General features: G+C 40.6%; 3 protein-coding genes across 6 annotated transcripts; 2 read left to right on the top strand and 1 right to left on the bottom strand.

Annotated features, from left to right (window-relative positions):
• Window positions 1-1,419: 1,419 nt before the first annotated feature.
• rsad1 (radical S-adenosyl methionine domain containing 1) lies at window positions 1,420-6,145 on the bottom strand. Of its 2 annotated transcripts, none has more exons than XM_026164747.1 (9): window positions 5,719-6,145; window positions 5,464-5,597; window positions 5,183-5,387; window positions 4,286-4,651; window positions 2,908-2,971; window positions 2,675-2,822; window positions 2,361-2,415; window positions 2,160-2,263; window positions 1,420-1,924 (listed from the first exon to the last, which is right to left on the bottom strand). In XM_026164747.1, the coding sequence occupies exons 1-9, from the start codon at window positions 5,857-5,859 to the stop codon at window positions 1,813-1,815; spliced, it is 1,329 nt and encodes a 442-aa protein (XP_026020532.1). In that variant the 5' UTR covers window positions 5,860-6,145; the 3' UTR covers window positions 1,420-1,812. The 2 variants fall into 2 exon arrangements, with proteins under 2 accessions (XP_026020532.1, XP_026020533.1); XM_026164748.1 differs by having other exon boundaries at window positions 6,010-6,139.
• On the top strand, window positions 5,530-10,417 carry LOC113020630 (uncharacterized). 2 transcript variants are annotated; one of them, XM_026164753.1, is made up of 2 exons: window positions 5,530-5,651; window positions 9,380-10,417. In XM_026164753.1, the coding sequence occupies exons 1-2, from the start codon at window positions 5,639-5,641 to the stop codon at window positions 10,402-10,404; spliced, it is 1,038 nt and encodes a 345-aa protein (XP_026020538.1). In that variant the 5' UTR covers window positions 5,530-5,638; the 3' UTR covers window positions 10,405-10,417. The 2 variants fall into 2 exon arrangements, with proteins under 2 accessions (XP_026020538.1, XP_026020537.1); XM_026164752.1 differs by lacking the exon at window positions 5,530-5,651 and adding an exon at window positions 8,529-8,886.
• A 467-nt stretch (window positions 10,418-10,884) lies between these two features.
• btr02 (bloodthirsty-related gene family, member 2) lies at window positions 10,885-14,581 on the top strand. Of its 2 annotated transcripts, XM_026164749.1 has the most exons (7): window positions 10,885-10,948; window positions 12,648-12,920; window positions 13,015-13,092; window positions 13,199-13,441; window positions 13,537-13,663; window positions 13,759-13,785; window positions 14,024-14,581. In XM_026164749.1, exons 2-7 carry the CDS (start codon window positions 12,651-12,653, stop codon window positions 14,566-14,568), a joined length of 1,290 nt encoding a protein of 429 aa, XP_026020534.1. In that variant the 5' UTR covers window positions 10,885-10,948; window positions 12,648-12,650; the 3' UTR covers window positions 14,569-14,581. The 2 variants fall into 2 exon arrangements, with proteins under 2 accessions (XP_026020534.1, XP_026020535.1); XM_026164750.1 differs by lacking the exon at window positions 10,885-10,948 and having other exon boundaries at window positions 11,981-12,920.
• Window positions 14,582-15,674: the final 1,093 nt, after the last annotated feature.

Below are 15,674 nucleotides of genomic sequence, written 5' to 3'. Positions count from 1 at the left end.
TTTTGTGTCCTTGCTTTCCATCCTTCCGTTTGTTACAAAAAATTTAAGAATCTCTTCACAAAGAGACGGGCACGGCCAGATTACGCACACTGACGTAAGCAGTCAATTCTCTTCGAGTGATGATGTAAAAACCTCGAGTGTGGGAGGGAGTTCAGAGCCATGGGTGGATGATTCAAACGCAGACCTTCAACATCTTCCAGTATCTGTTGTCAGTCTCGAGAGTTTTTGCACGGTTTGTTTAGAACGCCCACGGCTTAGTGAATGGCTTAAAGTACAGAAGTGCTACAATGCCTATTAATCAGCCGAGGTGGTGTACGCGCTTGTGTGTCACCATGGCAGTTGGAGGAAACAATGAGTGATAGCGCATGATTTATTAAAGAGGGGAAGGTGGGCGAAAGGAGAGAGACGGAGTGAGATCAGCACCATGGAGAGAGCACAACGATTATTCAACTCGGCATTTAATATTACTGACACTGACAAGAAGTTCAGTATATTTGCTTAAAATAAACCTCTCCAAACAGTAAAACTGAAGTGGATCAATAAAACCCACTTTGGAAAGATAAACTAAAAGTTTATTGACAAATTTGTCTGGTACATTCACAAATGAGCATCAGAATGGGAACGAAAGGGGATTTAAGTACCTCTGATCACAGTGAACCCATCTTCTAATGGCTGCTAAGGCTTAAATCATCTCAAACTGGTGCTCAACATGCCTCCAGTCACCAGATTTCAATCTACAAACAAGGTTTAAAAGGTGCCGATGTACCCGCATGTACTTTTTAAGTGACAGGGCACTAGCTGGGTTTTCAATACACAGTTGAATCATAAAGATCTGTATTTCCAGACCTAGTTCATGGAAAAATAATAATGTCTGAATATGTCTCATGACAGTGAAGTTCCTTGAGATAAGACTCAATCCTTTTAAATGGACTAAATATTTATTATTTATTCTCTCATGAGGGGGAGTTTTATTGTATGCACAACACAAATGTCTCACTTCTCTCCAGGAGTACCACATTTCAAAGGTTTTTTTAGGCAAACTCGACAGTGATTACGAAATGTAGAGACTTACAAGTGAGCTGGGATCAGTTTAAAGCTATATATATATATATATATATATATATATATATATATATATATATATATATATATATATATATATATATATATATATATATATATATATATATATATATATATATATATATGTATCCCTTTACTCACCAGGAAATTAATGTTCATCCATCTGGTATGATTTCCAGGGATTTGAGAAGACATGCAGCACCTGCAGTGATATCAATCAAGTCCCAGAACAAAATGATTGCTTACTCGGAGGCTTTACTTGGTATAATATAATTTGTTCACCCTCTAAAACTTCCCACTCACCGTGTACATTTGCTCAAAAGACTATGACATCAATCCAAAATAATTTCCTGTTTATTGTCAGAGGTATAATTATGATTAAACGACAGCAACAGCAGCAATTAAAGCTTTAGTGCAAAGTGTATCCGTTGTAGTAATGACTGCATGAAAGCATCTGGAGACTTAAATCCAAGACTCGTTCTAACCGGTGGGAGAGGCAACACGGACATAACACAATATGCTCGATCGCTGCTGGGCTGCAGTCATTAAAGATAAAGTCATGTTTGCAATGGTATGGAAAATGATGAAGAGCCTTCACTAACACGTTTAAAAGGTGTACCAAACAAAACTGTTGGTTTTTATATGTTTTGACAGCCACGAGCGTATCTGCTTTATAAACATTTGTGTCATTGAAGGTTGGAGGTGTTCTTGGTTTGTCTGCCAGCAGACTCAGAGTGGTCCCTGTGAGGCTTTGGGGGAAATTTGTCTTTCCAGCTCCACCAGGAGAGCTGGAAGGATGCTGTCCAGTAAGGCCAGTCCTTCCCAGGAGCACCTCAGACCCCTGACAAGGAAAAAAGAAAAAAAAGACACAAATGATTTAACCTTCAAGCTGTAGAGACGTTTTAAATACCGTGTGCTGGGGAAATCAGAACAGACTATTCCCCTTATTTTCTGTCACCTCATGCACCAAACAGTTATATAATAAGGGAAATATTATCAAATAATAAAAACAATTGTTAGGTTGGCTTCCGCACAGGTAAGGAAACTTAAAGAGAAAATTAAACATCATAAGTCACCTGTCATCGAGAATCAGCTGTCCGCTCTGGAGCAACTCTTGGACGACAATGGATTCACCAAAAACTTCATCAAGGCCAGTTTGTGGGCTGAACATCTCCCAGTGCTGTTAACATAATTTAAAAAAAAAAAAAGTGTCTGTGAACTGAACATTATCTGCCGTGACAGAAAATACAATGAAAGATTTATTTTGTGTGCTTTACCTTATGATTAATGCCCTCAGTCATTCTCATTCCCATCACCAACACCTCCTCCAATCTGCCAAGCAAACATCTTTCATAACTTAAACTGAATACAGAACAGCAAGGACAGAACAGAAAGAGTAAAAGGCCTGAATACAAGTCTCATAATAGCATCTCACAAGGACAGAATGTTTGAGAGAACAAGCACATGTGCCACGGCCTCAACGCTCAGTGTGATAAATTACACTGTGGACTGTCTCAGACTTCACTGCTACATTTCACATGCTCAGAGCATTTCTGGGCATCTGTCTCTGCCTGGAAGTGCAACGGCGTACAATTCAAGATGGCCAAGCTGAAGCCGCCTCCGCGTCCCGTGTCCCCAATGCCGCACTTCACGGATCCACACGTCAGGCTCCAGAGTCTGGGTCCGGGCCTCTCGAACAACACCTCCCTCCCCCAGAGGAACAAACCGCCCATGTGCTCCTGTGTCAGAGACAACAATATAAAAAGCACAGTTTCCAACAGGAGCATAACCGGAGTGATTTAGTGCTTTACATCTAAGTATTACCTGGGCCGACACCGATGTATTGGTTGCCTTTCCAGTAGCTGATATTGTGATGACTCACTGAGTTCTACATTACACAGAGAAAAACATTTACTGAGTGTTTATGAGGGAGAATAGTAAAACTGTCATATTACGGAGATTTAATGAAGACAGAAAACCAAACACAAAGTTAAAAAGAAGCTTAAAAATACAACTTAGTAGACTCTGCTGGGGAAAAACAATATAAATCTTTGGTTTTCGATAGAACTGGACATTTAAATCTCGCTCAATAACCTCGAAAACATCCGATGACTCTAAATTATACAAGAAAAATATGGATGCCTATAAAACAGAGGACTGAACATGTAGTTTGTTGTACGGATTTTGTTTTTTTACAATTAAGAGTGAAGGAAGACTTTTTTTTTGCATGAACTGTAAACAGTGAAGCCACTATCAGTCAGATTGAGATGACTTGAGCTTTGTGATATGGCACGTTATTCTGAAAGCAGTCATCAGAAGATGACGACACTGGTCGTAAAGCGATGGACACAATGAGTGACAACACTCACATAGACTGTGGCGTTCACCATTATAAACCACCAACAACCTGAACTGTTGCTACAAGGCAGGATGGATCCATGCTTTCATGTTTATGTCAATTTCTGACCCTACCATCCGAAAGCTGCAGCAGAAATTGAGAATCATCAGATCTGGCAACATTTTTCAATCTTCTATTATCCAATTGTGGTGAGACCGTGGGAATTGTAGCTTCAGTTTCCAGTTGTTAGCTGACAGGATGGTATCTGGCATGCTTCTTGAAGATTTGGTGTGGTGTGCAGTCAGAGATGCTCTTCTGCAAACCTTGGCTGTAACGAGTGGTTATCTGAGTTACTGTTGCCTTCAAGTCAACCTGGTCATTCTCTTCTGACCTCTTAACATTAACAAGGCATTTTCTACCAAGGAAGTGTTGCTGAGTGGTACTTTCACTTTTTCAGGCCATTCTCAGTAAACCCTAGAGATGGTTGTGTGGGAAACTCGCAGCAGATCTGCAGTTTCTGAAATACTCAGACCAGCCTGTCTGGCACAAATAACAATGCCACATTGTGAGTCACTGAAATCAGCGCTCTTCTATTAATTCTGATGCTCAGTTTGAATTTCAGCAGGTCGTCTTGACCGTGTCTACATGCCTAAATGCAATGAGTTGCTGCCACTTGATTGGCTGGCTAGGTATTTGTGTTAATAAGCATTTAAACAAGTGTACCAAGGAAGTGTTTTTCTTTTATTTATTTTCTCTTTTCATTCTCCGAACCTTCCTTCGATTTAACATATCATTTTTGTGTATAAAACGGATGCATGATAAGGTGAAGCGTTAAAGTACGGTTTTGTTACAGCAAAGACTTACATGTCTTGCAAAATTCGACACCTCGTACTGTTGAAAGCCGTGCTGGTGCAGAGTCTTCCTGGCGCGCTGGTACATTTCTGCTGTCACATCCTCGGAGGGCATCGTCACTGCACCGCACTCAACCTGTTTAAAAAGCTGAGTGCCTCGCTCCAGGGTCAGCTGGTATAGAGACACGTGATCATCACACACCCTCAGCAGCTCAGACAACTCTATTTCCCAGGATTCAACGGTTTGTTTGGGACGTCCGAACATGACATCCACCGACACCCGACCAGGGCACAGCCTCCTGGCCTCTTCGATAGTCTGCAAAGCCTTGTGGGAGTCGTGGTCTCTTCCCAGACTTTTCAAGTCATCATCCTGCAAAGACTGAAGATAGAAAGTTTGATCAGAGTTGTTCCATAAAATGAAAAAAGTTCTCACCTTACCCTTTCAGAATCAAATTATTAATGCAATTTTCAGAGTTACATCACCTCATAATACATATAAGTGGGTCAACATTTTTGAATTGTGTTATTTTTCCAATATTATCGAGTCAGGAGATAGACAGATGGAAAGATTAAGCTCTGAAAACACATTTAAGCTCTGTTCCAACTGAAATCTACAATATAAAATCCAAATTGCAATTTTCATTGCATGCAATTTCATGTCTATGATGCAGAGCAAAAGAAACAAGCACTGGTACCCTAGATGTGTGATTTGGACCTGACAGGACTAAACTTCAAAAAGTGCGTTTTAAATAAATGTCATCACACAGAAGAGGGAATTTTAAAAAAAACATGAACACAATGATAGGCCTTGAGTGTAACGTTGCAACCAACCACTAAATGCTTTGAGTAAAACAGCTGGAAGGCCCTGCTTTTCCATGGGCTTTCATGAGCACCCGAGGATTACGCTCACCTGGACCCCGATGGAAAATCGGTTCACCCCGGCACGGCAATAGTCCTCTAACCTGGACTTTCCCGCAGGAGTGGGGTTGACTTCGAGGGTGACCTCGGCCTCATCCGAGAGATTCACCTGCCTGGAAACAGTCTCGAGGATCGCAGCAAAGATGGAGGGGTGGGCCAGGCTTGGAGTCCCACCTCCAAAGAACACTGAGGTGATGCTACAAATGAAAACCAGAGTGTGATCTCAGCTGCAGTTTACAGTTACTGATTGTCAGGTTTAATAAATGCACATACCAGGATACTTGACTGAGTCGCAGCAGTGTCTCAGTCTCCATCTGAAGGCACTTAGTCATGATATGGTCATTGTTCTCTTTGGATATGTACTTATTGAAATTGCAGTAGGAGCACCTCCTGAGACAGTAAGGCCACTGGGGGAGGAAGAACCTTATAGTCATGACACAGCCCACTTATGCTTAAATCAGGTGAGTCAACATGCAGTTACGGATACATGTGCGCGTGATGTTCTCAGAAAAAGAAGCTATAGCTCACGTGCACATAAAGAGACGCGCGCTCTGTGATTTGTGGAGAAGCCGCACATTCAGACACATCTTCGGTTACTTCTCCGACCGAGAAGTGCTGCAGTCGGGGAGGGAGGACACGACTGACCGCATTTAATGTGCGTCTCATCATTTTGGAGACAGCGTTTGTTTCGCCACGGGAGATTACATTCTCCGACCCGAACCAGAGGTTACTTCAATACCCGGCTTCATCACTCAAACGGTATGCGTTTCTGTGACAACAAAGTAGCTACAAAATAGCGTAAATTCACTTTGTATTTACGCTATTTGAAGGTGCCGTCAAGTCGCTCCAACCGGAAATACATGGAGCGATTTCCTCTTCATGTTCCCGGTTTGGCCACAGCGGGGCGCTGTTTTACCACAGTAAGAAATACCCGAAGCACAAGAGGGTCAGCCAGGTTTTTAGGTTTGCAACATTTGCTTTTGGTGAAAAATATGTATTTTCACACAACATCTTTTCCAGTTTTACCCAAAACGTGAAAACGTTGCAGCGGTAAGGATTTAAATATATTCTAACGCTAAAGTAGAAATGGAAAGAAACTCCTTGAACTCTTGGGATTTATTATATAACCATGTATGACCTTTACAACCATTAAACACTACGATCAATGTTATGTCATAACAAATCTCTGTAAGTACCATCTGCAGTTATCATTATTATCGCAACATTAATGAACTCCTTGCTTGTGTGGGACTTGCACATGTGTTATGTAACTATGAGACTATCAAAATGAATTATTTCTTTGTTTTTCTTTTCTTTTCTTTTTTTTGACATTTCAGGTCTAACTGTAATACACTCATATTTATATAGCATTTTCCACTCTAACCACTCAAAGTGCCTTTAAACTTCATACTGAATGGCCCTAGCCAGGATTTAACCAGGAACCCTCTCTCTGTGAAGTGAAATTGGTAATCATTGGCATCAAGGCACTCTTTGACCTCTGCTTGTCATGTAGGGTTATATATTATAACTCCTATTCTTTCTTTGCACTAACCTGGTCAAATGTGGCCCTTGAACTCTGTCACCACCACCCCATAACAGACAAGGCACACACAGTTTTGAAGTTTCAAGAGTCCCTAAAATTCATAGTTTTCCTTGATTTTACTAATGGTAGTGAATCTGAAATACATTTGGATAGATACAGGTCAAATCTGACCCCAAATAGACTCACTATATATAAAATTTGCAAAAGAATCAAACAGTATTAAATATTTATAACACGTAGGGTATTTTTGCTGTTGTCAAAGTTTAAAATGGTTCAAATTTGACAACATGCTGGAAGGTGAATAGTATTGTTAGTACGTATTCTATGATTTAGAGGCTGATTTGAGGCTATTTCTGATTAAAATATGATTTATATGGGCCTTATATTGAAAATGATGCAGTTTATTTAGGAGCCTATGAATCATAAGTAATCTTTGTTGGGCACACCTGTTCAACTGCTTGTTATTACTTCTAGGCTGAACTACATTCAGCATTATCAAGATGTCCTAAAACTCTCTGAAAAGGTTTCAGCTGATCCAAAATGCTGCAGCAAGAGTTCTGACAGGGTCCAGAAAGAGACAGCTTGTCTTCATTGGCTCTCTATTAAATCCAGAATCGAATTTACAATTCTGATCCTATCATAAAAGGTCTTGAATACTCAGCCCCCACTTTATCTTAAAAACCTCACAGTACTCTATCACCTCTACAGAGCACTCTGCTCTGAGACATTGGGAGACAGGCACACTCTCTACTTTTAAGATTAGGCTTAAAACTTTTTTTTAAGGCTTAAAGTTTATAGTTAGGGCTGGATCAGATAACCCTCAGTCCTAATGTAAACCTTCCCTTTGTGGGAAGGCTGCTTGGGGATTCCCACAATGCTCAGTGTTTCTTCTTAATTTACCTTTTTAAGTGTTTATACATCACTCAGCATTTAATCATGAGTCATTATTAATATCTGGTTCTCTTCCACAGTGTGTCTTTATGCTGTCTTCCTACCCTCACTCCCAACTGGTTGCGACAGATAGCTGTACCTCCCTGAGCCTGGTTCTGCTGGAGGTTTATTCTTCCTAAAATGAAGTTTTTCCTCTCCTGTCACCAAAGCCATAGCTCATGGGTTCATATGATTGCTGGGGTTTTCCTCTGTTTTCTCTGTATTATTGTATGGTCTTTACCTTACAATATAAAGCGCTTTAAAGCTAGAGTTGTTGTGATTTGGCAATGTATATAATTGAATTGAATAATACAAATATCTGGCACCAACTCAGTGGACCGACACATGTAACCATAGTCAAGACAACCTAGAGACTTTCAAGGGTATGGTTGGGCTGATCCACTGGTAGATTATGTGGGAATTCTTATGAGCATAGCTGATACATTAAATAAAGACACAAGTCTATATTTGGAAAATAAATGTGTGTCCCACTAACACACGATGAAACTAACTAATGAGATATTGATTTTTCCGAAGCCTAGCACACAGACAGTAACACAGCCTAGAACAGCTGCTTTAAAAACGGATTAATTTTTAACTAAAGATTAAAAATATAAATCAGGATTATAGGCAATAAATGTCTTCATCATTCTGATATGACTGCAATCATGGATCCATGTCGGTGCTACTCATCATCAGATGAGTGTGATCCTCACTTGATAATTCAAATCAAAACAAATAACGCATGCATGTATACCTGCTCTCATTTTGTTGCCATGATGCCAGGTCTCTCTTGGAAATGAGATTTTTAATCTCAATGAGATTTTTACCTGGATAAATAAAGGATTAATAATAATAAAATTTACTGCAATATAATTTCCAAAATAAGACAGTGTTCATACATTCAATCAGTAATAAATCTAAAGCTTTAATTACACATAGATTAATATTAATGTCAATAAATGTGAATATGTTCACTGCCAGCTTCCAGCCCTGAGGTCATTTTCCACTTAATGTAAAATCTAGTGACCAGTTATCTAATCAGCAGATACAGTGAGGCAGACAGAGGGAGAGACGAGAAACACACAGGAATATATTTTCACCGAACTCAAATGTGTGAAGTCGGTTCAAGGAAAGGTTTTAATAATTTCCAAATTAAAAAACAAACAAACAAACTACTGAATCTGTGATGTGAAGCTGCCAAATGGATACAAGGAAGAAAGGTAGGCTTTCCATTAACCATGAAAACATGACAAAGAAAGGATTTGATGTGGTTTCTCTTTGCTCTAGGCACAAAGGCACAAAGGGGAATATTCTCAAGTTGCATGTCAGGCAGGGACTGTGGGAAAATACCTAAAGGTGGAGAAGGAGGAGTTGAACCTTGGGTTTAACTTTAACAATAAAAATCAAACTACCCTACTTACTGTTAGATTTTACTGCACACATGTACCATAAGTTATGTTCAGAAAGTAGGATGAACCAGACACATGCACACACAGCCCTTTTCAAACATGCTTTGCATTGCATTGATATCAGAAAAAGTATAAAATAAGACAAACACAAACAATATGATGTTAATGATGTTAATTGCTGATATTGTAGCTTCTTTTGACATTTTTTTTTATTGTTTTCTGAGTTTATTACACACTTAAAAAATATATCTTTATCAATCTGATCCCAATTGAATTTCTGTTTTTTTTTTTTTCATTTTTAAAGGTGGTGCCATAGAATTAAGGCTCATGGTGGTTGGTAGCAGTGGACCTTCTCAGTTCCTACTAACCAATTCCATACTTGGGAGACAGGTGTTTTCTAAGGATGTCACCAGCCTTTCTGGCAGCATAAAGAACAACGGTGAGCTGGCTGGTAGACGAGTGGCAGTGATCAATGGACCAAACATCTATGATAAGGATATATCTAAACCTAAGAGGAAGATGGAGCTAAGGAGGTCCAAGTGCTTATGTATACCTGGTCCCCATGCATTTCTTGTTGCCTTTGACATGGAGAAAATCTCCCCCAATGATGTGAGAACCTCCAGACTGATGAGGGAACGCTTTGGAAGACACTGTCTGAGACACGCCATGGTCCTCCTGGCCTATGAAGGAAATCAGAATAGAGCTGCCTTGGAAGATAGGGTGAAGAAGACAGATTGGCATCTGCGAGAACTCATCGAGAAGTACGGTGGACGCTTTCACCTTTTCAACAAGAACTGGAGAGATCGAAGTCAGGACAGAGAGCTGTTGAAGAAGATAGAGCTGATGGTTGCCTCGTTAGGAGGAGGCTACTTCTCCAGCAGAACTTTCCAGAAGGCAGAGGACTGTGTAAAGAAGGAGGAGAATAAGCTTAGGAAGCAGCGAGCAGCAGAGATAGAGAAGGCATGGGCTGAGATGGAAAAGCAATACATGGAAGAGGAGCTGTACTTCCAGAAGGATGCCTATACGGCTAATATTGGCGCAGAGATTAGAGCTCAAGCGGAGATCGACAACAGCTGGCTCAGGACGTCCCTAGTCAGAGGCCTGGGGACGGGTTTTGTTGTGGGGGCTGTGATGGGTGCACTGGCCGGGTCTATAGAGGGCCCAGGAGGGATGGTTCTCTATGGGATCATAGGTGGTGCAGTGGGTGGATCAGCAGGGGGAACAGCACAGGTGGCAATAAAGCATATGGACAACAGAATGGCCCCGACTGCCAGACTGAACTTCAACTCAATCTTTATTAACCGCTTCTTTGCAGCTCCTCGTACATGACATAGGGAACTGACTGATGACCTGATGAAAATAAAAAACTTACTCTTTGTATCCAACTTCTGGTTAGGTAGCTTTCTGACTTACTTGATAACAAACTAGATAGCCGTCTTAAGCCCTCTTTCATCTCAAGAACATACGTGTAGTACGAGACTATTTCGACAGAAAACTTGAAAGGTTTCCAGTGGCATCAATTCAAACTGTGACAACCAGTTTAAACTATAAATAGGCCTATTATAAATAAATGAAGCTGTGATTTTAGCACATTTATAGCAGATTTGTGTGAACACTTTATATTTTATTCAACCTCCACCTCTTCCTGGTGCCTTGCTGTGGATTAGTTGAAGTGCAACTCAAATAACATGTAGGGCGGAGTCTTAGCTGAACACGCCATTGTCTAAAGCGCTGCCACTTTCCTAGACAATCCACATACCTCAGTACACCTGTTCAGTGTGAACCAGTGAAGTTTCTGTGTATTATTAACTAAATTAACAAGTACAAGCCATACAGACACCGCTCCTACCCAGAAAAGATCGACTAAGTAAAGGTAAGATCACATTTCCTTTAATACTTTTTAACAAACGTGTCTGTTTTCACAAAGTTACCTGTGTGCTGATTTCATGTTAGTCCTCTCAATCTTTTATGGCCATGTTGCATAATCGTAAACTGTTTCCTATGTTACAAGGGAGTACAAGGGAGTCTGAACTGAGGATTGCACATTACATTAAAACGATCTTGAGAATTTAGTGAGTTCATTTTTGTTTTGAGTAGTAGCTTCCTCATGACACAAGAAAACTATTTGGCAAATACCAGTTTGACTGCATATTTTGCTGCCTCTGTTTGTTATCTATCTGCTGGTGCTCACACTGGCTGTGACAGTGGCAATCAAAACACGCAGAGATAGAAAGAGATAACAGGGTAAAGTTCAACAGCAGGGCATTAAAGTATAATCATGTCCAGTTGTTTCTGCCTCTTTAGTCTGTGTAGAATGAGAGTAATCCATTCTGTATGAGAACACAATGTTAAAACATGACGCCCTGAATTCCAGTGAAAATATTTCTGCCATGAGTAAATCCGCCTTCTCTCACGCGAAATGTGAGCTGAATCCTGAATTTTTACTGTTGTTTAATAAGCATGGATTTTAAAGTCAAACCTTAAGTATCTGTGTCTAAAATCTTGGGTTGTGGTGGTACTAAGGTGTCTGAAGTGTGATTAGAAAATATCCCACAGGTCATTGCACCAACACCACCAACCTGAACTGTTGATGCAAGGGAGTGCGGATCCATGCTTTTGTTTACTCCAAATTCTGATTCTAACATCTGAACATGGCAGCAAAGTGAAACTGAGAGTCATTTGTCCAGTCTTTTATTGTCTAATGTTGGTGATCCTGTGCAAACTGTAGCCTCCGTTTCCTGTTCATGGTTTACAGAAGTGGCACCTGGTGTGGTCTTCTGCTACTGAAGCCCATCTGCTTCAAGGAGATGCTCTTTTGCATACTTTGGCTGTAAAAAGTAGTTATTTGAGTTATTGTTGCCTTCCTTGAAGCAGTCTGGTCATTCTCCTCTGACCTCTCACTGGATACAATCTCTTTTTCAGACCATTCTCTGTAAAGCCTAGAGATGGTTGTGCAGGAAAACCCCAGTAGCCCAGGGTGATTCTCTGCCAAGTACTATGCTACATCGAATGTCATTTAAATTACGTTCTTCCCCATTCTTATGCTCAGTTTCAACTTCACATCATTCTGACTATTTCTACATGCCTAAATGTATGAGTTGCTGCTATGTGATTGGCAGATTAGATATTTATGTTAACGAGCAATTAAACGGACTCACCTAACAAAGTGGCCAATCAATGTATGACTAATACACTTGAAAATTCATAAAACATACGATAAGCATCTTGTAATATGAGTAACAGTGACTAGTACTTTTGATACTTGTGTACCGTCATAGTGCGCAAGTAAAATCCTGGATGCAGGATTGAGCATTTACACAATTATGTGTTAAAAACACAAATCTACTTTATAGTACTTTATAGTACTTTTAAGTTTGGACTGTTAACAAGATGGTTTCATTGCATTTGTTTATCAAACGACTTCTGTTGGCACTTCTCACTTACTCTTAGGTATCATTTTTGGTTTAGTCTTTGCTTTACTATTCAAACACAACACTCCCTTAAAAGACTTCGATATGCACAGCAGGAAAAAGCTCTGTTTCTTACTTTTTCTGACATAATTTCTTTTTCAGATCATGGCCTCTACCATCTGCTTGCTCCCTGAAAAGCACTTCTTGTGCTGTCTGTGTAGGGACATCTTCACCAGCCCCGTAACCATACCATGTGGACACAGCTTTTGCTTGTCCTGCCTGTCCAAATACTGGACACGACATCAGTTGAAATACTGCCCTCACTGCAGGAGACTGTTCACAGACAAGCCTGATCTCAGTGTCAACCACATACTGGCAGACATATCTGAAAACTACAGGAAGTCTCGACCACAGAAACCACCAGATGAGGAAACGGTACTCTTTTGTCTGTTATCTAATAACAGGTAATCTAATCTAATAAATCTAGTGTATTTTTGTGTGCTGATGCAAATCGTTTGCACATTCACAGGTTATAGATGTTAACCAAATGATTCAGGAAAGGGTGCAGAAGATAGAAAGACTGAAATACTCTCTCGGGCTACAAAAGGTGAGTGGAAATATCTATAAAATTTAAACATGTATAACATAATTTATATTTTTTCTTTATTTTCCTTTGATCTGTACATCATTAAATGATGTTGCTGTCCAATCAGAACTCTTACCTCAGAGAGGTGCGAGAGAGTCAGAAGATCTTCTCTGCACTTGTAAATGCTATGGAGAAGAGCCATAAAGCTGTTGTTGCTGCAATTGAGGAGAGGCAGAGAGAAGAGGAGAGCAAGGTAGAAACACTGGTCAAAGAGATCGAACAGGAGATTGAGGAGCTGAGGAAGGAGACCAAAGAACCGGACCCTCAGATCTCTGGTGATCAGAGTGACGACTTGAAGCGACCTGCCAAGGTAAGTTATCTCCATCTACTGCCAAATGCATGATGATGATGATGTGATTTGAAGCATAATTGTAAAATCTTTCCAACACTGCGAATGCTATTTAGCCCTGTGAGATGAAGGACTGGTCCAAGGTTACCATAGAAACTGATCCTTGTATTGGAGTCACCAGAAGAGCACTGTCAGACGTGTTGGAACAAATAAAGTTAGAAGTCAACAGACTCTCCAAAGCTGGTGGGTGGTGCTGTTTTAATCTTGCGTGCATCATATCAATCTTAAAAGATAAATTCATTGACATTCTTTTTTTTCCCCCTGTTGTTCATTTTTAGAACTTAAGAGAATCGAGAAATACTCAGGTAAGGTTCTCGCTGTGCAGAAATACATTTTATCAACTTTACAAAAATGATTAGGGATTGAAGATTATTTTTGTGGATAATATCAAAAATATAACCATAATTCAGCTTCATTTTGAGTTCAAAATTTAACTGCATGAATTTTCAGCTGTTGTGAATAGCTGAAAATGAACGAGCACTGTTTGACTAATTCTTGACTTTTTGCTCTTTTTCTCCTTTCTTTGCTCTTTTTTCTTTTTAGTGGATGTTAACCTAAGTGCTAAAACAGCAAACCCTTTCCTTTGGGTCTCAGATGACAGAAAGCAGGTGAGGCACACGGATAAGCTTCAGGAAGTACCGGAGAACCCCAAGAGGTTTGACAGAGTGGGAAATGTTCTGGCCAAAGAAAGCTTCACTGGCGGGAGGTGCTACTGGGAAGTGGAGGTTGGGGAGAAGATAGAATGGGCCCTAGGTGTTGCCAGACAGTCCGTAAACAGGAAAGGCAAGTTCACAGTGTGCCCTGCAAATGGTTTCTGGACCTTAAGCCTGAAAGCTGGAGGCCAGTACATTGCAAACACCTCTCCTGTCACCCAGTTGGCTCTAGACCAACGACCCAAGAAGTTTGGAGTGTTTCTGGATTACAACGAAGGTCGTGTGTCCTTCTACTGCGCAGACTCTGGAGTCCACATTCAGACCTTCACGGATAAGTTCACAGATCGGCTCCATCCATTCTTCAGTCCTGGTCGCATGCATGGAGGCAGAAATGCAGCTCCTCTAGTCATCTGCTCAAGTTTTTGCAACATCTAAACCTCATTCCAGTTTAAAAAGAGTTACTTGTTGGTTCTTGTTATCTCCTTAATATTTATCTAGCGTGATTAATGTGTTTATTTATTTACAAAGCTATTGAACAATGAGCCACATTTTCCCTGTCAGAGCAGGCTACTGAACAAGATGGTGCAAAAGGACTACGTCAGTACACTTGAAAACTTCAATGAAACGCATAAACAGACTGAAAAAAGAAAAAAGTGTGGCAGTAAATAATAGATGGCTGTCATAAATGAACAAGTGAGTGAAAGTAGAAAAAAGAGGATTGCTGAGTTGGATGGATGCGCGGGGCTGCAGGGTTGGGACAGAGGTTGACGAGAAGCAGGGAAAGCGGGGGGGAGGGCACAGTAAAACAGCAGGGCATTGTGCCCGTACACCAGGCACTGGGAGACACACTCAAACACATTCACGCATTCACACACCGACACAGTCGTGCACAGAAGTGCGTGCTTCAGCCCACCGCCACACAGACACACTGGCATCTCGCAGGGCAGCCCCATCTCCAGTCCTGTCCTGGGTGTTGGAGCTGAGAGACAGAGAGCCTCCCCTGCTCTCTGGCCTTCCTGTTGACTGAACTGAATTCTCAGGGCTGTCATTCACAACTTCAGGCATTCACAGCTCAACTACAAAACCTACGGAGCTTCAGGCAAACCGTAAACTGTGAATCATCTCCGGGAGGAGCAGTGAAAGTTCAGCGACCTCTATTTCAGGTAAATATTCCTCATAATAACCATTTCATTAATATTGTTTGGACATTTCCAAATGTCAGAAATGTCTTCACTATGGCTTAAGAGCAAATTTATGCGATGTGCTTTGTTAGTTTGTTAGTTTCCAACACATGTATGTACTGGAAGTGGCTTTTCTTCCATTGTGTTATCTGCAAAACTTCCTAGGAATGAAATGGACATTTTAGTAATGAGATCTGGGAATATTCCAGGGCCCTCTGTTATTTTAATATGGTTTATCCACTGTCATCTGCACCAAACATCACAATAATCTTTAAGAATTAGTTTTACTGGAGTCAAAACTCAAACTAAATAACTGAACTAAATAGTAAAATGCATCCCATTGGTCCTCAATGTCCTGCT

This window comes from Astatotilapia calliptera, chromosome 4, assembly GCF_900246225.1.
Source record: "Astatotilapia calliptera chromosome 4, fAstCal1.2, whole genome shotgun sequence".
Taxonomy (NCBI): domain Eukaryota; kingdom Metazoa; phylum Chordata; class Actinopteri; order Cichliformes; family Cichlidae; genus Astatotilapia; species Astatotilapia calliptera.
Note: the sequence above shows the minus strand (reverse complement) of the source record. Positions and strands in the feature narration are given on the sequence as shown.

Coding starts and splice junctions, on each gene's coding strand:
- rsad1 (XM_026164747.1), bottom strand. CDS start 5,859: ATGATGAGACGCACATTAAATGCGGTCAGTCGTGTCCTCCCTCCCCGA. Junction 4,652..5,182: donor GATTTTCCATCGGGGTCCAG/GTGAGCGTAATC, acceptor TTCTATCTTCAG/TCTTTGCAGGATGATGACTT. Junction 2,264..2,360: donor CTGAGGGCATTAATCATAAG/GTAAAGCACACA, acceptor TTATGTTAACAG/CACTGGGAGATGTTCAGCCC.
- btr02 (XM_026164749.1), top strand. CDS start 12,651: ATGGCCTCTACCATCTGCTTGCTCCCTGAAAAGCACTTCTTGTGCTGT. Junction 13,093..13,198: donor ACTCTCTCGGGCTACAAAAG/GTGAGTGGAAAT, acceptor CTGTCCAATCAG/AACTCTTACCTCAGAGAGGT. Junction 13,442..13,536: donor ACTTGAAGCGACCTGCCAAG/GTAAGTTATCTC, acceptor AATGCTATTTAG/CCCTGTGAGATGAAGGACTG.